The sequence below is a fragment of the Ceratotherium simum genome, chromosome 4 (assembly GCF_057802395.1).
Source record: "Ceratotherium simum simum isolate JZ-2026a chromosome 4, ASM5780239v1, whole genome shotgun sequence".
NCBI lineage: Eukaryota > Metazoa > Chordata > Mammalia > Perissodactyla > Rhinocerotidae > Ceratotherium > Ceratotherium simum.
This window is the reverse complement of record NC_141903.1, coordinates 85,882,500-85,906,833: the sequence shown is the minus strand read 5'-3', so window position 1 is coordinate 85,906,833 and position 24,334 is coordinate 85,882,500. Positions and strand designations below refer to the sequence as shown.

Below are 24,334 nucleotides of genomic sequence, written 5' to 3'. Positions count from 1 at the left end.
AAATATTACCTAAAACAGGTTATCATATACACATAAACTTCTTTACAATAGGGAGTATATCTTATGTATCTTATGTGTCTTCTACTATACATGGTAGGTTACTGGCACAATAAGTACATCTTGTTTAATGGAAGTGGGAAGTATGTGCAGTTTAAGATTTCATGTTAAAAGGTTTTGAGGCACAGTATTTGCATTGTCATACCTTTTACAAATTGTTGGATTATATTATTGTTATTTATCTTACCTTTTATATATCTTTTTAGGTGCCTCAAATAACATCATACTTAGTAGTACATTGCTATATAGATAGAGATAGTCTGTAAATAGATATTATTTAATGAATCCCATAATTTTTTAGAAAATTCTGTAGCTTTTTCTAATGAGAAACTATTTCTAGACCTTTCAGTTCCTGTGCTTTATTATTTTTTTATATGTTCTGTATTCAGAGTTCCTTTACTACTTTTTGCTATTATATATTTTTTTAATATAATGTTATGTTTATCAAAGGGATAGCTGTACATAATTTAAAGATTCAAATCATACTACAAGACTTAAAGGAAAAATAATAGTCTTCTACCCCAGTGCTTCTCTCCCCTGAATCCCACTCTGTTGAAGCAGACTTGCTCAATCAGCATTCCTTATTGGAATCACAAAACACAGAAAATGATTTGAGTAACTGTTTTCTCACTTTGCTCGAGGATGGTTTATAACTATTAACACTTTAGATGCATGGGAGAGAAGTTAATTCATTACATCAAGTGGATGCCTTAAGGCATTAAGGCTTAGTTCTTTCACAGAACCCATATTGAGAAAGGCTGCTCCAGAGTCAGTGGCTCAACTCTTTTTCACCTCTAGGTTTTTAATATGTTTTTTTGTGTGTGTGTGTGAGGAAGATCAGCCCTGAGCTAACATTGTGCCAACCCTCCTCTTTTTGCTGAGGAAGACCAGCTCTGAGCTAACATCTATTACCAATCCTCCTCCTTTTTTTTTTTTTGTCCCCCCCAAAGCCCCAGTAGATAGTTGTATGTCATAGTTGCACATCCTTCTAGTTGCTGTATGTGGGACGCGGCCTCAGCATGGCCAGAGAAGCGGTGCGTTGGTGTGCACCCAGGATCCCAACCCGGGCTGCCAGTAGCGGAGCGCGCACTTAACCGCTACTCCACGGGGCCGGCCCTCACATCTAGGTTTTTTTTTGTTTTTTTTTTTTTTAATTTTTTGTTTATTGCAGTAACATTGGTTTATAACATTGTAAAAATTTCAGGTGTACATCATTGTACTTCTATTTCTGCATGGACTACATCATGTTCACCACCAAAATACTAATTACAACCCATCACCACACACATGTACCGAATTATCCCTTTCACCCTCCTCCCTCCCCCCTTAACATGCTTACTTGAACAGCTGTTTCCCCTCCCTACCCCCATCCTACCACAGTTTTAGATATTATTTACCAATTTCCTATTATAGAAGATGGGAGTTTAGGTTTGTTACACCAACCTCCACCTTTAAACACTGCACTTCACCCCTCCTCTATATTTGCAAATTAGTTATATGTTAATTTTTAGTTAAATTGTTAGTGTTCACATTATTTAACTATATAAATATTGTGTACAGCTGAACCAGGTAGTATATTGTGATGATATTTCCATTCTTACATAATTTTTTTTTCCTGGAGTTAAAAATTATCTTCGTTCTTTTATGTATCTTTCTTGTATCTTTATAAAAGTATGTTTTATGCCTTTTTTTTTTTTGGGTGAAGAAGATTGGCCCCTGAGCTAACAGCTGTACCCATCTTCCTCTATTTTGTATGTGGGATGCCACCACAGCATGGCTTGATGAGCGGTGCATAGGTCCATGACCGGGATCCGAACCTTCAAACCCCAGGCCACCGAAGCAGAGCATGCAAACTTAACCACTCTGCCATGGGGCCGGCCCCCTGTTTTATATCTTTTTAATGTATCTTTTATATCTTTTATTTAATCTATTAACAACCCTTCAGACAAGATATGTAAATCTCCTTTTGGTAGATTGAAACGCATCAGATAATCTATGTTTGTCTTGCAACATCTTTCCTGTAATGGTCTGTCACCCTGCATTCTTCTTGATGGGTTACCCTCTAGGCTTGTTGCACAGCTGTCTTCCTAGAGTGTCCTTTCACCATCATCTGTGAATGCCGTTTGTCTCTCCCTTGTGTTGGATAGCCTCTTTGCAGGATTTCAGGTCTTCTTTTTTTATGGTGTGTCTCTCATGTTGGTAGAGTACATCTTCTAGTAGCTTCCTGAGAAAGACTGAATGGGAGGCAAATTTGGGGGATTTTTACATGTCTGAACATGTTTTTTTATTCTACCCTCACACTTGATTGATAGCTGAACTGAGTATAGAATTCTAGGTTGTAAATAATTTACTTTTAGAATTTTAGAGGCATGGTTCCATTGTCTTCTAGCTTCGAGTGTTGCTGTTGAAAAGTCTATACTAAGTTGGATAATCAGTCCTTTGTATGTGACCTGTTATTTCTCTCTGAAAACTTTTATATTTGTTCACAAAGTATGTGTTAAGCACATTTTATGTGGCAGGCACTGGTCAAGATACTTTGAATATATGGGTAAACAAAAATACAAGATCCCTACCCTCCTGGAGCTTAAATTTGTTGGAGGGAGAAGTTGTTCCAGATGGTAAATAACAAATTTAATAAATACATTATACAAAATGTTAGAAGGTCATCAAGTAAATAAGTGCTTTAGAAAAGAGAAAAGAAGAGCAGGATGGGATGGAGAGGTGGGGGGGGGGAAGATGAGGAATGTAGATTGCAGTCTGAAATGGGTGATCGTCCCTTAAACCACTCAGGTGTGCTGAAATTTCACAATGATGTGGCTTGGTAAGGGTTTTTCATTCATTATGTTGGGCCCTAAATGGACCCTTTCCACCCGGAGACCATATCCTTCAGTTCTGAAGTATTTTATTTGACAACTTCTTCCTTTTCTCCGCCTGCACTTTCTTTCTGGACTTCTTGTTATTTGAATATTGAACCTCATTAGATTGGCTCTAGTTTTCTAATCTTTTCTCATGTTTTCCTTCTCTTTCTTTGTGTTCTACTTTCAAGGATATTTTCTCAAGTTTATTTTCCAATGCCTTGATTTCATTTTTTAAAATAATCTTTTTATTTTAGAACAGTTTTAGATTTACAGAATTATTGCAAAGATAGTACAGAAAGTTCCCATATACACCCCACACCCAGTTTCCCTATTATTACATCTTACATTAATATGGTACATTTGTCGTGTTTAATGAATCAATATTGATACATTATTATTAACTAAAGTCCAAACTTTATTCACATTTCCTCAATTTTTCGCTATTATGCTTTTTCTGTTCCCGGATCCCATCTAGGATACCACGTTACACTGAGTAGTCTTTTCTCCTTTGGCTCCTCTTGGTTGTGACAGTTTCTCAGACATGGTTTGTTTTTGATCCTCTTGACAGTTTTGAAGATTACTAGTCAGGTATTTTGTAGACTGTCAGTTGTGATCTGTCTGATGTTTTTCTCGTGATTAGATTGGGGTAATAATATGTTTTGGGAGGAAGACAACAAAGTGCTATTCTCATCACGTCATATCCAGGCTACATACCATCAACATGACTTACCACTGTTGGTGTTAACCTTGATCCCCTGGCTTGAGGTAGTGTTTGTCAGGTTTCTCCACTGTGAAGTTATTTTCTTTTTTTCTCCCTTTCCATACTGTACTCTTTAGAAGAAAGTCGCTGTGTGCTGCACACACTTAAGGAGTGGAGAGTTATGTTCCACTTCCTTGAGAGCAAAGTATCTAAATAAATTATTTGGAATTTTCTGCATGAGAGATTTGTTCCCCTTTATTTATCTCAGTATGACCTCAGATTTTTTTTAAGTTTTGGGTTATAATCCAGTATTACTTTATTTATTTTATTGTTCAGGTTGTTCCAATTTGGTCCTTGGGAGCTCTTTTGGTTGGCTCCGTATCCCTTTGACATACCTCCTTCATTGTCTGTGTGTATGCACGCGCACGCGCACTTGTACTTTCTTTCTGGCCTTACAAGGAGCTCCATGTTCATCTTGGAGCTTGTATATTTCCCACCCCAATCTTAGAATCAGCTGTTTCTCCAAGGAGCCTTGGTTCCTTTTGTTGGGGAAACCAAGATCTGGGTGCTAAATGTGCTTGTTGCCACTGGGATGCCTTGCTCTCTCAGCTGACAGAACAAGAGATATATGTGTTTATACTAACATCTATAAATATTTCAGATAAAATATTAGCACAGATGTGTAACCATCTGCATCCATATTAAGCTAAATATGAGTTTATACTGATGTCTCCAACTCAAATCCATTACCACGTGGATCATTCTAGCTTCCTCACCTTGCTTATCTATAACCTTCCCCTCCCAACAGTGAGAAACCTGGCTCCCATATCAGCCATCCATTTACTTAATTTCAATTCCAGTGTACATGTATGATGGTTCGGAATTGTTAACCCATACCCCCATGGGAAACAACTCTATCAGCTAGAGTAAGTGCTTGTGTTCCTTTTGCCTTTAGTCGTACAGACTCCACTCATTTCCAAAGGTAGCACTTTATTCCTCCACCCCCTTCAGGAAGGTTGTTTTATACATTTGTAATACATTTAGACTTTTTTGTCACATTCTGCATTCCGTTCTGAGATGCCCCCACCTTCTAAACAATTTTTTAAAATTTGCATGCATTGAGGTTTATTCTTTGTACTATAAAGTTCTGTGGGTACTGACAAATGCTTAACCTTGTATTCACCATTGTAGTATCCTACAGAATAGTTTCACCACCCTAAAGGATCCACTGTGCTTTACCTGTTCAGACCCCACCCCCCAACCACTGGCAATCATTGCTGTGTTTACTGTCACTGAACTTTTACCTTTTCCAGAATATCATACAATTAGAATCGTACAGTGTGTAGATTTTTTTAGACTGGCTTCTTGCCCTTAGCAATATGCATTTAAGATTCATCCATGTCTTTTTGTGGCCTGTTAGCTCATTTCTTGGTATAACTGAATAATATTCCATTGCGTGGATGTACCACAGTTCATTTATCCATTCACTTACTGAAGGACATCTTGGATGCTTCCAGATTTTGGCAGTTATGAATAAAGCTGCTATAAACATTTAGATCTAAGTTCTTTTGTGGACGTAAATCTTTAAATCAGTTTGGTAAATACCTAGTAGTGTGATCACTGGATCATATGGTAAGACTATGTTTAGTTTTGTAAGAGACTGCCAAACTGTCTTCCAAAGTGGTTGTACCATTTTGCATTCCCACCAGCACTAAATGACGGTCCCTGCCTTTCAGCATCCTTGCAGCATTTGGTGGTGTCAGGTTTTTGGATTTTAGCCATTACATGTAATAAATGTGAAACGGTATCTCATTGTTTTACTCTGCGGTTCCCTAAAGACAAATGACGTGGAGCGCTTTATCATATGCCTGTTTGCTAACTCTCTGTCTTCTTTGGTGAGATATCTGTTCAGAACTTTTGCCCATTTTTAAAATTGGATTGTTTGTTTTCTAATTATTGAATTTTAAGTGTTCTTTGTAGATTTTGGATACAAATCCTTTATCAGATATGTGTTTTGCAAATATTATCTCCCAGTCTGTGGCTTGTCTTCTCATTCTCTTAACCATGTCTTTTTCAGAGCAGTTGTTTTTATTTTAATAAGGTCCAACTTATCAACTTTTCTTTCATGGATCATGCCATTGGTGTTGTATTTAAAAACTCATCACCAAACCCAAGGTTATGTAGATTTTTGCTCATGTTTTCTTCAAGAAGCTTTGTAATGTTGAATTTTACATTTAGATCTGTTACCCATTTTATTTATTTACTTTTAATTAATTTTTTTTTTTTTTTTTTTGATGAGGAAGATTAGCCCTGAGCTAACACCGGTTGCCAATCCTCCTCTTTTTGCTGAGGAAGATTGGCCCTGGGCTAACATCTGTACCCATCTTCCTCTACTTTATATGTGGGACACCTGCCACAGCATGACTTGAGCAGTGTGTAGGTCCACATCGGGGATCCAAACCTGTGAACCCCAGGCTGCTGAAGTGGAGTGTGCGAACTTAACCATTATGCCACCGGGCCGGCCCCTGTTATCCATTTTAAATACATTCTTATGTAAGGTGTAATGTCTGTATCTAGGTTCGTATTTTTGCATAGGGATGTCCAGTTTTCTCAGCACCACTAGTTGAAAAGATTGTCCTTTCTCCTTGGAATCGCCTTTGCTCCTTTGTTAAAGATAAGTTGACTGTATTTGTGTGGGTCTATTTCTAGGCTTGCTGTTCTGTTCTGTTGATCTGTATGTCTGTTCTTTTGCAAATACTACATTGCCTTGATTACTGTAGCCGTGTTGAAAGTCTTAAAATCAGAGAGTGTGAGTCCTCCAAATTTCTTCTTGTTTTTCAGTATTATATTGTCAATTCTAGGTCCTTTGCCTTTCCATTTACACTTTAGAATCAGTGTCCTGAGACCTACCAAATAGTTTGTGGGGATTTTGATTGGGATTGCATTGAATCTAGAGATCAGGTTGGGAAGAATTGACATCTTAACAATATTGAGTCTACCTATTCATGAACATGGAATATATCTCCATTTATTTAGATCTTCTTTGATTTTTTTTCATCAGTATTTTGTAGTTTTCCACATATAGGTCCTGTATATATTTTGTTAGATTTATATTCAAATATGTTTAATAATGTATATCTTTTTGTACGTATTATTGCAAAATTTGTATTGTTTTGTTGTGTTTTACAAAAGTAACAGTTTTTAAAAAAGTAATAGTTTGCAACAGATTGAAAGTTTAAAAAAAGAAAGGTCATTCACCATAGACAGTTTGAGGAACATTGCTGTAGAGTGTTCTACCTTCTGAGTTTAGCTGATTGCTTTCTTTTGATATCATTTAAGTTGCCCCTCTGGGCCGGCCCTGTGGCTTGGTGGTTAAGTGCGCGCGCTGCGATGCTGGCGGCCCGGGTTCGGATCCCGGGTGCGCATCGAGGCACCACTTCTCTGTCCATCCTGAGGCCGAGTCCCACATACAGCAACTAGAAGGGTGTGCAGCTATGACATACAACTATCTACTGGGGCTTTGGGGGCAAAAAATAAAATAAATAAAATCTTTAAGTTGCCCCTCTGTGTTTGAATTTCCTGCAAACGTGGGGTTAGTTCTAAAAGCCTGAATAGATTCATGTTCAAATTTTTTAGGTGGGAATACTTTATACGTGATGCTGTATCTTCGTCGTCGTCGTCGTCTTTTTTTTTTTTTTGTGAGGAAGATTAGCCCTGAGCTAACGTCTGTTGCCAATCCTCCCCTTTTTGCTGAGGAAGACTGGCCCTGGACTAACATCCATGCCCATCTTCCTCTACTTTATATGGGACGCTGCCAGAGCATGGCTTGACAAGCAGTGCGTTGGTGTGCACCCGGGACCCGAACCTGTGAACCCCGGGCCGCCACAGCGGAGTGTGCGCACCCAACCACTACGCCACTGGGCCGGCCCCTGTATCTTCTACATGAGGCACATGGTGTTTGGTTCTTCCACATTTATTGATGGTGAAATTGATAACTAGATTCAGATCTGTTGGCCTGATCCCACTATTATAAAATTCTGCTCCGACCTTTCATCTAACAGTTTTAACATCCATTGATAGTCATCACCTAGTCCATTTATTGCATTAGGGACTGTGAAGAGATGATTTTTAAAATTTTAAATGAATTTTAAAATCCTTTATATTTATTCTCTGGAATTCTTATCTAAAGAACTTTCCCTCAGCAACTATTTTGTTATCCTAAAGGACATTTTGTAAATAAAGGGCAGGATAAATTCTTGGCTCTTTTCCCTTAGTGTATCAACTTTCAGGGTCATGGGTTAGTGCGCTAGCAACCCTCCAGTGAGTGGTGTTTTTGTGGTAGTGTCTTGATGATCTCTTGGTTTTTTATGTATTTGATTTGTGTTCAGTCCTTTGTAGTCTTCATTCATGTGATGTTCAGTTGTCCCATTTAAGCCAGTGGGAGCCCCTTTAACTTCGCTCCTGTGTCCTTTTGGTATTATCTCATTAGTCATTGATAGATTCCTTCAGGGTGTCTCAGGCTCATTTGGTGGAATTCCTGCCACAGCTCAGAGGTTCATCTAATTTAGTCATAAAACTGATTTTTAGTTTTCTTGTACCTCTGTTCTATGCTTGTTTTCCATTTCTTTAATTTCTGCTCTTAGCTTATTAGTTTTCAATCTTTCTTCCCTCATGTAAGCATCTAAGCCTCTAAGCATCTATTGAAGACTTTTGCTGAATCTCATAGTTTTTATATGTGTATTTTTATTTGTATGTAGTGTATTTTATATTATTTGATATATGGTACTTATAACTATTTTTAGCTTTCAATTATGAATTCTTCTTTGACCCATGAGTTATTTAGATACGTGTTTTATTTATTTATTTTTTTTGTGAGGAAGATCAGTCCTGAGCTAACATCATGCCAATCCTCCTCTTTTTGCTGAGGAAGACCGGCTCTGAGCTAACATCTATTGCCAATCCTCCTCTTTTTTTTTTCCCCTTTTTCTCCCCAAAGCCCCAGTAGATAGTTGTATGTCATAGTTGCACATCCTTCTGGTTGCTTGTGTGGGACGCCGCCTCAGCATGGCCGCAGAAGTGGTGCGTCAGTGTGCACCCGGGATCTGAACCCGGGCTACCAGTAGCAGAGTGCACGCACTTAACTGCTAAGCCACGGGGCTGGCCCCTAGATAAGTGTTTTAAAATTTACAATAGTTTATATATGCATGTTATGGCAGTAGAGTTGGTTTTCATGTCATTTTTGTACATATAGAGGCAATTTGCCTGACTAAATCGTAGATTCCTCAAAGCAATACTCTTAAATTTTATTTGTGTCTGTTCTGTATGTTTCTTGGATGCAATAGATGGCATAATATTTATACATTAGAGAATTCAATGAACTATCATTTTTTATTTCTTAGGCATACAAGAATTAAATTCTGAATAACTCTGCAAGTAGGATGGACAGTTATTTTAAAGCAGCAGTCAGTGACTTAGACAAACTCCTTGATGATTTTGAACAGAATCCAGGTTTGTTGGTTTTTCATTTTTGTCACTAATGGAATTTTAAAATGTCTGTAATTCAGTTATCTCAGTTATAGAGTACTTAGCAAAATTTGGTTTCAATTTTGGTCACATGGTTATCTTTTGTAAAAAGTTCACTTATTTCATTATAACGTATTAGTTTATTCTTATGCTGAATAGAACCAATAGCCAGAAATAGGGGGAAACTAGAAGTTTCTGTCCAGATACAAATTTAGCTAAAAGAAAACCCAAAACCAACGTATAAGCCAGCTAAAAGCAACTGGAAAGCTCTACGTAAATTGGTATTTCGTTGCTCTGAGAGATGGTGTTTTCCTCATCTTAGAATGAAGACTAGGAAGCTGGAGGGCAGAATAAAGAAGTTAGATTGTTTTTCGCCTCTTCCTTAGTCTGCTTTTAGAGGACAACTGAGTTATTTTGAGTGAAATTTCTATCATTTTACAACAGTAAAAACCCCAGGTACTTCAAATGAAAATAATTTTGGAGGTTATTACCATTTTGCAAGAGAGTAATCTATCTCTGGTCTAAAAGAAAAGGTTTAGTTAGTTTGGAAGTCTTAGAAAACATCTTTGTAATAATTTTCACTTGGGTCTCCTGAATAACATCGTATCTCTATTTTAATTAGATGAACAAGATTATCTCCAAGATGCACAAAAAGCATATGATTCTAACCACTGTTCAGTTTCTTCAGAGTTGGCTTCCTCACAACTAACTTCACTGCTATCAAAGGATCAACAATGTATTAATTGTGGCTCATCAGAAACATGCTATGAAACAAATCAGATTTTCCTGAATGAAAAAACACTTGAGGGACTAACTTCTATACAGAGTGAAAAAAATGTAACAGGACTTGATCTCCTTTCTTCTGTGGATGGTGGCGCTTCAGATGAAATCCAGCCTTTGTATATGGGAAGATGTGGTAAACCTGTTTGTGATCTGATAAGCGACATGGGTAACTTAGTTCATGTAACTAATAGTGAAGAAGATATTAAAAAATTACTGCCAGATGATTTTAAGTCTAGTGCAGATTCTTTAATTGGATTGGATTTATCTTCAGTGTCAGAAACTCTTTGTGTTTCTTCAACAGACCATGGTAATGATGCTGTCAGAAAGGAACAGAATGATGTCATCAACTCTGAATTACAAAATAGAGAAATCAGTGGAACTAAAGAACTGGGTATAAAAGTGGATACAGCACTTTCAGATTCATGTGATTACATCGGAAAAGAAAATTTACATGATAAAAAGATCTCTAATCAGTTAGAACCAGTTGTTAATTTTAACACATCATCTGCCTTGACTCAACAAAGTTCCGAAACATTTGATGCCAAGGACAACCTACAATACAAGAACCAGCCATTTGAATTAGTAGAAGCTGATGGCTGTTTGGTAAAAGAGGAGATACATGTAGCAGCCATAGCTGCCACAGAATGTTTAAGAGAAGGAGGCAGCACAAGTGCTTTGCCTTGCAGACTTCCAAAAAATGAAGATTTATGCTTAAATGATTCAAATTCAAGAGATGAAAATTTCAAATTACCTGATTTTTCCTTTCAGGAAGATAGGACTGCTATATTTATAAAACAGTCTGCAAAAGAAGACTCAAGAAATTTAGATCTTAATAAAGATGTAATCCAAGATTCTTCTTCAACTTTACATGTTTCAAGTGAAAATACATACTCCTCATTGTCCTGTCTTCCAGTAGTACCTGGGTCTTTGTGTGGATCATTAATTGAAAGTAAAGCACATGGTGATTGTTTACCTCCTAATGAACATAAAGATAATATACAAGATGCAGTCACTCTGCATAAAGAAATACAGAAGAGTGTTATTCTAGGTGGGGAGCCATTGAAGGAGACTGATCTTTTGAAACAGGAAAAATGTAAAAACATAGTTCATCAGCCATTAATCGAAGAGATGGGAGATAGAAAGGTAGATCCCCACCAGACGGTAATCAGAGTTGAATCTTTGGATTCCCTTGATAACACCCGTTCTTCTGTAGCAGCAGAATCTCAAATGGAGCTTTCTGGTGCTGATGCCCCAGAGTCTCCTAATTGTTGCAAAGGTCTCACTTTTTCAAGCAGTGATATCGATGGGCAAGACTTAGATTACTTTAATATTGATGAAGGCATGAAAAGTGGTGCACTAATTAGTGATGCTGAACTTGATGCCTTTCTGACTGAACAGTATCTTCAGACCAGTAACATAAAGTCATTTGAAGAAAATGTAAATGACTCAAAATCTCAGATGAATCAGATGGATATGAAAGGCCTAGATGATGGGAACATCAGTAACATATACTTCAATGCTGAAGCAGGAGCTGCTGGGGAAAGTCCTAGTATTAATATGATTTGTGAAACAGTTGATAAACAAAATACAACAGAAAATGGTGGCCTTTCTTTAGGGGAAAAAAGTACAGTTACAATTGAACAAGGGTTATCCAGCAGTAAGTCTGAGATGATGAATGAATTATCAGTCTCTGATATTAATAGTCAGTCTGTTCATGTTGGAGGGGCCAGACCTAAGCAATTGTTTAGCATTCCATCAAGAGCAAGGAGTTCAAAGGAACCAAATAAGCCGGATGTTCCAAATATGCCTGAGAGTGAACCCAGCGTGGCAGATACCATCGTTCCAACAGATTCTACAGATTCTACAACTGACCCTCAGGTTGGCTTCAACTCTAATTACATTGATATAGAAAGTAATGTTGAAGGTGGAGCCAGTTTTGTAACTACAAGCGAAGAGCCTCTCCCTGCAAACACTTGCAAAGAAGGCCTGGTTTTGGGCCAGAAACAACCTACTTGGGTTCCTGATTCAGAAGCTCCAAACTGTATGAACTGTCAAGTCAAATTTACTTTTACAAAACGGCGACACCACTGCCGAGCATGTGGAAAAGTAAGTTATAAAAATCTTTAAGTCTTTTGTTCTTTTGAGACATTTTAAATGAAATTTAACGTGACAAAATAGCTGATTAATAGCTGGTTAAAAGATTAAATTTTTAAATGATAATTTAAAATCATTGTTTTTCACCTACATGGAAATATATAAAGCATCATCATTTTACAGATTGCTTGAGAATCGAATAAATGTCACATTGTCATGGGTATTAAGTACTGGGAAATGAGGAACACTTGTTTGTGAAACGTAAGAATGCATCTCCATATCTCTGTAATGTTAACACATCAGTGTTCCAAATTCAGCTGGATCCTCGTTTGTCCTTGAATACTTAATTTCAAGACCACTCTGCAGCTAGTGTTGTGATCAATACCCAGGGAGACACTGGAAAAAAAAAAGCACATTGTCTTGTACGAGGTTCAGAACACCGAAGTGGACCTCATTTTACTTTGACTGCCTTAATCATCTATAAACTCAAAGTTGCCTATAGAAATAACATTGCATTTTTTATTCAGCATTTTTTAGTCATATGTTGGTCTCAGATCAACTCTACTCTTTTAGAAAAATAATATTCTGCTTTTAAAAGTTTTAAATAACCGCAGAAGGCTTTTTAAATTATAAACTTATTTGTTAAAGAGTTTTTGTTCCTTCCAATTAAGAGAATTGATTTAAAGGAATTCTCCTTGTCAGAGAGATATTTTAAATTGCAGAAACCTCATTTAAGTAGTAAAAAAGAGAATCATTTTAATAATTACCTATGATTATGGTGATTAGAAAAATTATATCAGAAAAATGGCCTTTGGTTAATTAGATTTTGGGCTTCTCCTCCCCCTTACTTACTTCAGTAGGTATAAGTATGCTTGAAACAAAACCAAATTTGATATTTTATTTTTTATAGGTATTTTGTGGTGTCTGTTGTAATAGGAAGTGTAAACTGTGGTATCTAGAAAAGGAAGCAAGAGTATGCATAGTCTGCTATGAGACTATTAGTAAAGGTGAGTATTAACTGAACATATTTTCTTCTAGTAATTGAATATATCTTAAAAACAATTGAATTGTGACAAAGATAAACTTCTTTATTTTCTTAAGGCGAGGACCTAGTGTTGACTTATCTGGCTTAGGTGGGACATCCCAAGGCTTGGTTTCTCTTTTTGTTCCACTCTCACAATTCATACTACCAGTCTGGAAAGGAAGCATTCAGTTTCTGGAGTGGCAGTTCATTAACTTTTAACAGGTACCAAGTCCCTAAATGCTGCATTTCATCTGCCTATTTGTTTTTGTCATCATCATTGTCATCCTCATCATCTTAATCTAAACATTTATAGAATACCTACCAATAAATAGTATTCAGTCTTATATATTAATAGCATAAGGCAAGATAATAGTTCCCACCCTTTAGAAAATTACAACCTAAAATGAGAATAAAATATAAGGTAGTAATATTTATGATTTTATACATAAATTCATAGGACTGCCACACTATTTGCACATTTTTGTCTCACATATTTTTTTTCCCTTCTCAGTTTTTAGAGTTTTCTTTGTATGTGTTTCCCGTTGTTTCTCTGGCTCCCTAGCTAGCTACCATTATCAGTAATAATCTTGGTGGTCTTATTTGAGTTCTCACAGTTATGTGTGTGTGTTTTTTCCCTCAAATACACTTTTGTTGTTTTGAGTACTTCTCGGCATTTTCAAAGATTTGTTGACAGTTTGATCCCCAGCAAATATTACTTGGGACTTTTTAAGACTAGGCCTGTGCACTAGCTCAGGCACTGCTTCCTGTTAGCCGGGAGATAAATACCTGATAATAATTTGTTTTTCTCTTTTGAATGAAGATAAATTTTTTCAGCAATTCTCCAAAAAGCTCTGATGTGAGTCTGTTAGCCTGAGGTAAGCTGCTTTACTCCCTGCTGTTGACCTCTGCTCTGGAAGATAATAGAGTGTACATCTTTTTATATTTCCATATTACCACCATTGTTCACCAAGAGGTTAGTTTAAGTGCTTATAGTTGTTTTGTTTTTTCTTAAGCTCTCTGAATAGCCTAGAAGATGACTGCTGGTGCTGTTAGCCAAGGCAGCCTGTTAGAATTCAGAAGTATTAGAGCAAGTTCCTATGTAACTCTCTCTCCCCACTTAAAAATAAATAAAACAGCCATGAAGATTTGAGACATTATTTGAGTTGACAGGCCAGATTTTTGGATGAGCATTAAAACATATTCTGACTATAAGGATCCGGAGGGGAGAAATCTAGTCATTAAAGAGACTCGGTAGGATATTGAGCTCAAGCTTTGGTTTATCAAAGAAAATATTTTGGAATGGCTTTGTTTATTTAGTTATCTGTTTTATTTATTCTGTTTTGACGTCTTATAGCATGTAATTTTATTTATGGTTCTCTATCATTAATTTATGCACCACCAGAAACAGAATTAAAAGCTATTTTAACATCAGCTTTAGGGTTGAAAATGGTAGAAGTGATCATTTAAAATAATGTTATTAAATAGGAGGAGAAAGATAGCTCAGGGGTTGTAAGACAAATTTCATGAAGGATTAGAAGAAAAGATAGTTTGAACAGAGATTGTGGATAATGAGGAAATTGTGCTGAGACTGTGTAAGTTTCAAGGAAGCGTGTGTGTGAGTGCCGTTCAGTAGATTTGCGGCAAGTTGGAAATTACTTTGAAACCCAGAGTAAGATGTTTGGATTTCGCTTGGTTAGTGGAAGCCATTTCGTGAGAGTGCTATCACTGAGTGGCACTTGAGGAAGATTATTTTAGCAGTGGCAGCGTTTATAGCAGATCAGTTTGGAAAAATGCTGAAGGGAGAGCTACCAGTGCTACTCCATGTTATTTGGGTGAAAAATCATTCAGCAACGTTCAGGCACTTTTCTGCATTTTGGAGCTCCAGCTGAGACCAAAATAGACTCCCTGTTCTCATGGAGCTTATGGATGTGGGAGAAATGGACAGTAAGCAAAGAGACTATCAGATGATGGTAATATCCTAAACGAGAATAGAAGAGTGTAAGAGGGATAGATAGTAACTGACTGATGGCAAGAGGCATAGTATCTTTTATAGGGTGGTTATAGTAAGGCCTTATGATAATATGATATGTGAGCAGAGACTTGAAAAAAGTAAGAGAATAAAGCTATGTGAGTATCTGTGGGAGAAACATTCCGGAAAGAGAGAACAATATGAGCAAAGAGCCTGAGCTAGGAGAGTGCTTGCTTGACTCTTTGAGGAACAAGGAGGCCTGGGTGGCTGGATCATAGTGAGCGAATTGAGATTGTAGTGAGAGATGAGGTCAGACAGCCTAATTGGGAAGGCAGAGGAAGTAGGGATACAGACTATGTAGGGTCTTGTGAGCTACCGTAACAACTTAAATTTTCACTCCAGTTGGGAAACCATTAAAGGATTTTATTTTAAATGGAGGAATGATGTGATATGAGTTATGTCTTAACGGAATCTCCCTGAACTATGTTGGAAATAGACTCTTGGGGTACAAGGGCAAAAACAGAGACAGTCATAATAAATAAAAATTATTTTCTTTAGTAGATATCAAACATATGCCAAATATAGTATTGAAATAACTAATTGGTAGCTTATACTGAAGTGGAGTGCTGCCAGCTAAAATAAGGACATTATCTTTGCCAAGTGCCACTTCTTTTTCTTGCTTAGCCATTGATTTCTTGCTCCTTACAACATGCAAAATAGAATATTTATCATAATTTACTTTGAAGTTCAAAAACATCTGAGATTTTAATATTATTCCTTTCCCTTTATAGCTCAGGCCTTTGAAAGGATGATGAGTCCAACTGGTTCTAATCTTAACTCTAATTGTTCTGATGAATGTGCCACCATCCAGCCTCTTCAGGAGACTCACACATCCAGTGTAACTTCACCTACAACTTTACCAATCTCAGCACTTAAACAACCAGGTGTTGAAGGTAACTAGCAGAAAATGCTGTGTCTTACACTAAAGATAAATTATTAAAATAGAATTTTCCAGTGTTGATGGAGTCTAGTGAGGAAAGAGAAAGCAGACTAGATATCAGAAGGGATTTAATATGGGGACTGGTTGTATATGTCTGTTAGAAGGCTGGAAGAGCACAAAGAGCACGCTCTGGTGACTCAGAGATGAGTGACTGCAGGAGGCAGCCACGAGCCCTGGGGCTGGGGGAGCGAGAGGGGAAAGGCAGCCTTACTAGAGCTCAGAGCAGGAGCACCAGGAGGTGCTTGGTTCTCAGACCTGGGATTCAGATGCTGGGGTACCATGTGGCTGGTGCCGTGACCTCTGGGGGAACACCAAGTGCCAAATGTTAGAACCACCAAGGAACCTCATAGGGTTAGTGCTCAGATGCCTGAAGGAATGTTCCAGGGTTGATGTAGGAAGCAGTGAAAATCCTGGGGCATGCAGCTGTATCTGGTGGTGCTGCTGCTGCAAGAATCCTAGCAGGACCTAGAAACAGAAAGAATTCCTTCTCTTCCCACCTTCCAGTCTCCCACCAGTGCCTACGATTGGCAGAACCTGACCTGAGCCAACTAGCAAGGGGGTTTGGGGGTTGCACTTTCCTGACTTCTAGCCTGGCATCAAAGAGCATGGTGCAGACGGGTGGGCTTGGGTTTGAGAGACAATAGGTAGATAACTGTCATATCTCCCTTGCCTTAAAAATCTATTTTTAAATGTATATTTTACCACAATAAAAAATGTTTTTTAAATCTGTTTTCGAATGTTTGGGCTCTCTGTTCTTTTTTACAACCTGTTGTAATTTAGGATCTTGAGTAAAGCCTATGTACATTTTTAAATATAAGCTATTAGTCTGTAACATGCTAGAAAATAGTAAATGCCAGTTAAAGGCAAATTAATATACTTCTGACAATTATTTTCGACTTTAGTTTCTCTCTCACTTAATAGCTATTTTCCATTTATCATTATAACTTAAGGAGATTCAGCATATATGGTTGTATATTATACTCTAAAGATAAATAAATTTGCTTTTAAGAATATTTATGTATTCTCATAATATTAACATCCTAAATTATTAAATTATAAAAGTATTGCAAATACAAAAAAGATACCTTATTTAGTATGTACACCCATATTGCAAAAATTATATATGATCCCAATGTTTTCAGTGTTATCTGTATTCTGTTCTGGAAGGTAGATATTGATCCTTTTGATTTTTATGTTGTTCTAAAATCATTTGGCAGCAGTTTTCATAACCTTCCTTTGTAGATGCTATTGTATAACAAAAGAGAACATATTTATGCTGATGTCTAGTTATTTCATCCAAATATGGGAGGAAAATAATAACTTAATAAAGTTCAGTACCCACATTATAAGAACCAAATGTCATGCTTCTCTTGTTAAATAAATGAAAAGTAAGAAGTGACCTCTGATGCACAAGTGATCCTGTTTCCTTTTTTTATGACTCTTTCTGTTCTTCATATGTTTTTCTTTGCTTATCTGCCATGCTCTGGTCTAGTCCATTCCCCCCCCCCCCCCAATGCCTTCTTCCTTAAATTTTATTCAGTCTCCACTCCACACTCACAGACGTAGCCTTAATAATATCATATGGCTTTAAACCTGCCCCTGCATCTTCTAAGGTGTAACTGCTCCTGTCCACTCCTTTTCTGAGTAGTGATTCCCAGGGCCACCCCTGCCTTTGCAAAAATTAGAAGAAGCCTTCCACTCTGGGTTTATGCATCACAAAAGGGCATTTCTCTAGGCATTTGCAACCCTGAGAATGCAGAGCTTGCCAATGGATAGCAAAAAGTTTTTGGAAACATTTCCTGACCCATTTAGTATTAAATCGTTGCAATAATGCCAAATTAAAATGCTCTCCTTTTTTACCTGATTCTAGGATTATGCTCCAAAGAACAGAAGAGAGTATGGTTTGCAGATGGCATATTACCCAACGGTGAAGTTGCAGATACAACAAAATTATCTTCTGGAAGTAAAAAGTGTTCTGAAGACTTAAGTCTTCCCCAACCTGATATGCCCTTGGTAAGGAATCTAAAGAATGACTTGTTAATTTAATAAAATTTTATTTTGTAGATAATTCCTTATATGATTATTAGAGTACTTATTTTTAATACTGTGAGCTTCCTAAAATGAGAAATATATGATGTAGTGAATATATTTTAGATTTTACCTTTTTTAATGTCAGTTTAAGGCAATGATTCTCAAACTTTTTGGTCTCAGGATAGCTTTATGCTCTTAAAAATTATTAAAAACCCCAAAGAGCTATAGGTTTTGTGAGTTTTACCTATTGATAAGTACTGTATTAAAATTGAGAAAAAAATTTTAAATTAATTAAAAGATAAACTCATTATAGTCATGTCGCTTAACAACTGGAATATGTTCTGAGAAATGCGTTGTTGTCAGGTGATTTTGCCATTGTGTGAACATCATAGAGTGTACTGAAGGGGAACAAAATTTGCCACCCCAAAATGTGTCTTTTTAACAGGATTATTTTAGGCTGATTATTTTTAAGAAACAAAAAACTCAAGAGTTTTTCTTGTTACCTCCCCCTTAACTGCCTAAAAGAATTCAGATTAAAAAAACCTGTCTCAGGAAGCGAGCTATCACCTTAGCACAACACGAACCAGGGGGTAGACAGGGAGGAACCTAGAAAAGCCTATTTCTTGGGCTCCCCTCTGTGTTCTTCTGTTTCTGTGTGGCCAAAAAAACACCTGTTTTCCAAATTTGCTGCTTTTCACCTACCTGTGAATTGCCCTCCTTCCCTTTGAAGTCCCAGACTCTCCCCACCCCCAGTATCATCTTTTGTCGTTAGCTGAGTATGGTAGTTAAGGTGAGGGCTTTGGCCATTTTGGCAAGTCACTCAGTTTTCCTGGGTTTCTCCCATGGATACATGTTATTAAACTTTTGTTTTTGTCCTGTTAATCTGTCTCATGTCAATTTAATTCTTAGACCAGCCAGAAGAACCTAGAAGGGTAGAGGAAAATTTCTTCCTCCCCTACAGTACTTAGACAAACCTAGATGGTAGAGCTTACTACACACCTAGGCTATATGGTACTAATTATCTGGGACCACCACTGTATATGCGGCCCATCGTTGACTGAAACATCATTATGCAGTGCATGACTGTATATTAATAGAAATAATATTTTTATGAAAAAATTTCAAAACAAAAGTTTAGTGAGAGGAATAACATTGTTTTACATTTTTGCAAATTTCTTTAATGTCTAGCTTAATAGAAGATATTCTCACGTCTGCTTCTATATTCAATCTGTTGTGATATGTTGTTTGGTTAAATTATATGAAGAAAATCCTGGGGCCTCACTGACTTCCTGAAAGGATCTTGGGAACCCAGGGATCTATGGACCACATTTTGAGAACCACTGGTGTAGGGCTATAGAACTGAGATTTAGTAATTTAATTTAGACTAATAGTTGTTTAATGATTTTCCAACATTTAGTAAAGTATCTGATGGTTATATTTATGTTTGCATTGACAAAATGTGCTAGGTGTTAAATAGAAGATAATATAGAATCCCAGCCCACTAAGAACTCTCATTGTAAAGGAGCAAAATACTCATAGAAGCAAGTATTAATACATGAAATAGGAATGTTTTTATTCGTTGAACAATATTTATTGAGCATCTACTCTGTGCCAGTTACGTGGTTTATCCTGGGTACATACATTAGGCAAGATGGATATGTATCCTGCTCTGTTTAGTTTTACATACCATATAAACATATACTGTTTTTTGATAAGAATTCATGAGCTGGATTTTACAAATAGCCATAATTACGAAAGGTATGTTTCTTAGCTAGCTTCTACTCTTAATCAATATTTTAACAAAATGAAAGCTCTGAACAGGCTAGTAAGTATTACTTGAGTTCGTAAATGGTTCTCATTTAATATTCACTCAGGTTTGGCCAGTCTAAAAAAAAAGGGCTTCATTTAAGCAGACCCGAGGTGTAATTTCTTCCAGGTGGTTACTATTGTGGCATATATTCACCACTCTGCTTCCCAACCATTCCCACTCGCCTCCCAGTCTTCCTCCCTTTTCCTCTCCCTTGCCCACTCAAGGCTTTTTTGGCCATCATGAGAAGGAGAGCCTTGGGTTGAACTCAGCTTGCTCACTGTTGTGATATGGTAAAGATTCTGAAGTTTGCCTTGCCTCTTGTTTCCAGTCTATAAAATTAAAGTCATTAATACCTACCCCAAGCTTATGGCAAAGCCAAACCTTATACTTCTGAATTTAAAAAAGTAAAATGGTACTATTTCTTTGGAAATTTGGCTTCTAAAGAATTTCTGAGCCCATTTTGGTTTTATATATTCTTATTAAAAAGATACGTTTGGTGGGCCGGCCCCCTGGCTTAGCAGTTAAGTGTGCACGCTCCGCTGCTGGCGGCCCGGGTTCGGATCCCGGGAGTGCACCGACGCACCGCTTCTCTGGCCATGCTGAGGCCGCGTCCTGCATACAGCAACTAGACGGATGTGCAGCTATGACATACAACTATCTACTGGGGCTTTGGGGGGAAAATAAATAAATAAAATCTTAAAAAAAAAAATGCGTTTGGTTATAGAGATCAACATTTCACAGTTGAACAGAGAATATGAACTGGTTTTTTTTTTATTCCATATTTTACAGATGGTAAACACAGTGGATCATGCCCCTTCTCCTACAGTGGAAAAACCAAACAATGAGATAGGAGATATTACAAGAAATGAGATAATTCGGAATCCTATTTCTCAGGTTCCATCTGTGGAAAAACTGCCTATAAACACAGGAACTGAGGGGTTATCTACTTCTGGTTCTTTTACACTAGATGATGATGTTTTTGCAGAAATTGAGGAACCATCTGGTCCTACTGGTGTCCTAGTTAACAGCAATTTACCTGTTGCTAGTGTTTCAGATTATAGGTTACTGTGTGGTATTGACAAGAATGTTTGCAATAAGATTAGCCTTCTACCTGATGATGAGGACAGCTTGCCCCCTCTTCTGGTTGCATCTGGAGAAAAGGGATCAGGTAGGATAATAGTTATTTAAATTTAAAAAAGAGGTTTTTTTTTTTTTTAAAAGGATGTACTGATGGATTTTGTCTGTATTATATGAAATGCATTTTTTTACACTTAGACAATTTGGTTGAAATATGTACTAAGGCTTGGTAACTTTAGTTTACAGAAAGTCTTACATAAAAACAAGTTCTAAAAAGATCTGAACTTTTGAGTTGAGTTGAATATGATTCATTTATCACATCTGGGTCCCTAACTTAGAATGAGGCAAAAGTCCAGTACAACAGGGAAACTCATAGAGTTTTGAGTGAAACTCAAAATGAAAATATTTCCATTGTATTGGAGTTTTGACTCCATGCCATTTTTTTGTTAAAGGAGCATAGTGCCTAAAAAAAAAAAAGAGTATTGGATTGGATGACAAAGCTAGGAATTTTAGATCCTCATCTGCTACTTAATACATGTATGACTTGTAGCATGTTATTTAATCTCTTTAGGCCTCAGTTTCCTTTGTAAAAGAAGAGAACCTAGATGATCTCTAACGTCCTTTTCAAGTTGGAGATTCTGTGGCTAGCTCCCACCTCAAAAGTAGTTCCCTAGGATATATCCTTGTCACCCCAGGCATTAAGCTGCATCCTGCAGCATGAAATGATTATGTTCTGTGCATGATAACATATGGGAATGAAGCTTAGGATCTCTGTTCTGTCAGTAGGACCTATTTCATGAACGTAGCTGTAGTAGCAAAACTGCCTTAAGCTTTGTTCTTTGCATGCCATGCATATTTTCCTATTGATTGTCAAGATCTTTTTTTGCCACTTGTCACTGACATAGGGCATATGGCAGCAAGCAGCATGTGCAACTTGGGTCTAGGTTATTTTCACAGACTTGTAGATTTCAGAATTTATAATTATAGCAGCTGGCAGACTGGAATCCACTTTACAAAAATGTTTTAAAACTTTAAAGGTGCTAAAATTGTATAAATATGCTGTTTAACATATTTGCATGTACACTATATATATAATATATCAGGATTATATGTATTACAGTATTGATATCTTTACTAAACAGAAAAGTAACGAGTATATAACAGTTGTCTAGGGTGTTGATTGATTTTATGAAACATGTTTGCTTTTGTTTTTAAATTTGATTAAACCATTGGTAGATTTATAAATGTGTTTTTTTCCTTGCAAGCATATTTAACAGGAAGTCCTATTTATCCTAATTAACATGTTACTTTCATGGTTTAGTGCCTGTAGTAGAAGAACACCCATCTCATGAGCAGATTATTTTCCTTCTTGAAGGCGAAGGTTTTCATCCTGTTACATTTGTCCTAAATGCTAATCTACTTGTGAATGTCAAGTTAGTATTTTGTAAGTAATGCATCTTTTTTTGCCTAATTGCTAAGCAGAGTTTCTGAATTAATTACTCTTCAGGTTAGATTTTGAGTGGCAACTGTGAAAAATAAGGTGCATTGGATATTGATTTTTCAGCCAATATGAATATAAATAAATTTTGCAAATTTATATTCAGTAAGACTTGAAATACAAGCTTACAGATTTTTACTAGTGTCCCTCAGTCAGTCCTAGGTTAAGGTCATGGGCTCAGCTGAGCTGTATTTTTGTGCTCATGATATAATTGAGTCTTTCATATAGCTTTTAGATAAACTGAAATTTGGTAATTGAGATAAGCAAGAATCCTGATTTAGTAGCAATAAAGACACTTTTAAAGTAAGTGACATGTGACCTAATTAAAAGTAAGGAAATAAATAATCCTCAGTAATAAATAATCCTCAATACTCAACAATGCATCTCTCAGCTTTTTGTTCTTTGAAACTAAACTGATTCTTACCCACTACATTTCAGCATATTAGTGCATCTTTTATTTTAGTGTTATTTATTAATTAACTCCATAAGATAATGTTTCATCCTTTATCTTGTTTATACTAATCTTATACAATTCAATTTAAAGTTTTTGTGAAGAGAACTTTGGGAAAATAAGGAATTTGAAAAGTGGTGCTTCATGCAAAGAATAATTATGTTTAGTTTTTTTTGGTTAATAGAAGTTGACATTTATAATTGTATGCTTTTATCACTTAAGATTCCTCAGACAAATATTGGTACTTCTCAACCAATGGATTGCATGGCTTGGGACAGGCAGAAATTATTATTCTATTGTTATGTTTGCCAAATGAAGATACTATTCCTAAGGACATCTTCACACTATTTATCACCATATATAAGGATGCTCTCAAAGGTATAGCATTTTATTTTGAACTGTTCAGACTAGGGAATGGATAAATTAATTAAAGGCATTTATGCTTTTCATTATGCTAACTGTACTAAAGATTTGTTTTGTGAAGAGACTGTTGATTTCTTAACAAATCGTAATCATTTTCAGTCTCCTTAAATCTAGCATTTTATGTGATTAGTGTCTTTATACAGATTTTTTAAAATTTAAGAAATGGAAATATATTTGCCTTCTTGATTTTTTTTTTTTTTTTTTTTTAATGTCTATATACTTTTCTTACTGTCTCTATAAGATTGGGGGAACAGGATGATTTTTCACTTGACCGTGCAGTAAGGAGAAAATTTTAAAAACACCTGTGGTTAGAAACATTTTCAAATTTTTGTTCACAATTCTGAGTCTCCAGGAATAACTGAGCTTTGTGCACACAAGGTATTCAATAGATGCTTCTTTAAGAGTGGAAATAAGAAAAAAAAATTCTACATTGCCTTAATTTAAGAAAGTTTATATTGAGACATTCAAACTTAGAATGCCTCTTTAAAACAACTTAAAATCTTTTTATTAATGATTTTATTTCCAGGAAAATACATAGAAAACTTGGACAATATTACCTTTACTGAGAGTTTTCTCAGTAGCAAGGATCATGGAGGATTTCTGTTTATTACACCTACTTTTCAGAAACTTGATGATCTCCCATTACCAAGTAATCCTTTCCTTTGTGGAATTCTTATTCAGAAGCTAGAGATTCCTTGGGCAAAGGTTTTTCCCATGCGTTTGATGTTGAGATTGGGTGCAGAATATAAAGGTAAGTTTTAGAATCATAAGTTAAATTACATAGGTTCAAATATACTGATTGTAAAATAAGCATTTCAGGGATATCATTAAAATCAATTTTTTTTTTTTTTTTTTGTGAGGAAGATCAGCCCTGAGCTAACATCCATGCTAATCCTCCTCTTTTTGCTGAGGAAGACCGGCTCTGAGCTAACATCTATTGCCAATCCTCCTCCTTTTTTTTTCCCCCCAAAGCCCCAGTAGATAGTTGGATGTCATAGTTGCCCATCCTTTAGTTGCTGTATGTGGGACGCGGCCT

General features: G+C 36.5%; 1 protein-coding gene across 10 annotated transcripts in view; it reads left to right on the top strand.

Annotated features, from left to right (window-relative positions):
• ZFYVE16 (zinc finger FYVE-type containing 16) overlaps positions 1-24,334 on the top strand; it is a 47,801-nt gene that overhangs the window by 3,622 nt on the left and 19,845 nt on the right. For 8 of the 10 annotated variants that reach the window (XR_015552039.1, XM_087430117.1, XM_014797551.2 and 5 more), the window contains 9 exons: positions 9,015-9,123; positions 9,761-12,027; positions 12,926-13,022; positions 15,800-15,961; positions 17,879-18,021; positions 20,639-21,017; positions 22,248-22,370; positions 23,098-23,253; positions 23,825-24,049. Coding sequence is in view for 9 of the 10 variants with exons in the window: in XM_087430117.1 (XP_087286243.1) it covers positions 9,054-9,123; positions 9,761-12,027; positions 12,926-13,022; positions 15,800-15,961; positions 17,879-18,021; positions 20,639-21,017; positions 22,248-22,370; positions 23,098-23,253; positions 23,825-24,049 (3,622 nt within the window). In the remaining variant the exon portion in view is untranslated. The remainder of the gene's footprint in view (positions 1-9,014; positions 9,124-9,760; positions 12,028-12,925; positions 13,023-15,799; positions 15,962-17,878; positions 18,022-20,638; positions 21,018-22,247; positions 22,371-23,097; positions 23,254-23,824; positions 24,050-24,334) is intronic. The other 2 variants (XM_087430120.1, XM_087430121.1) reach the window with 2 other exon arrangements.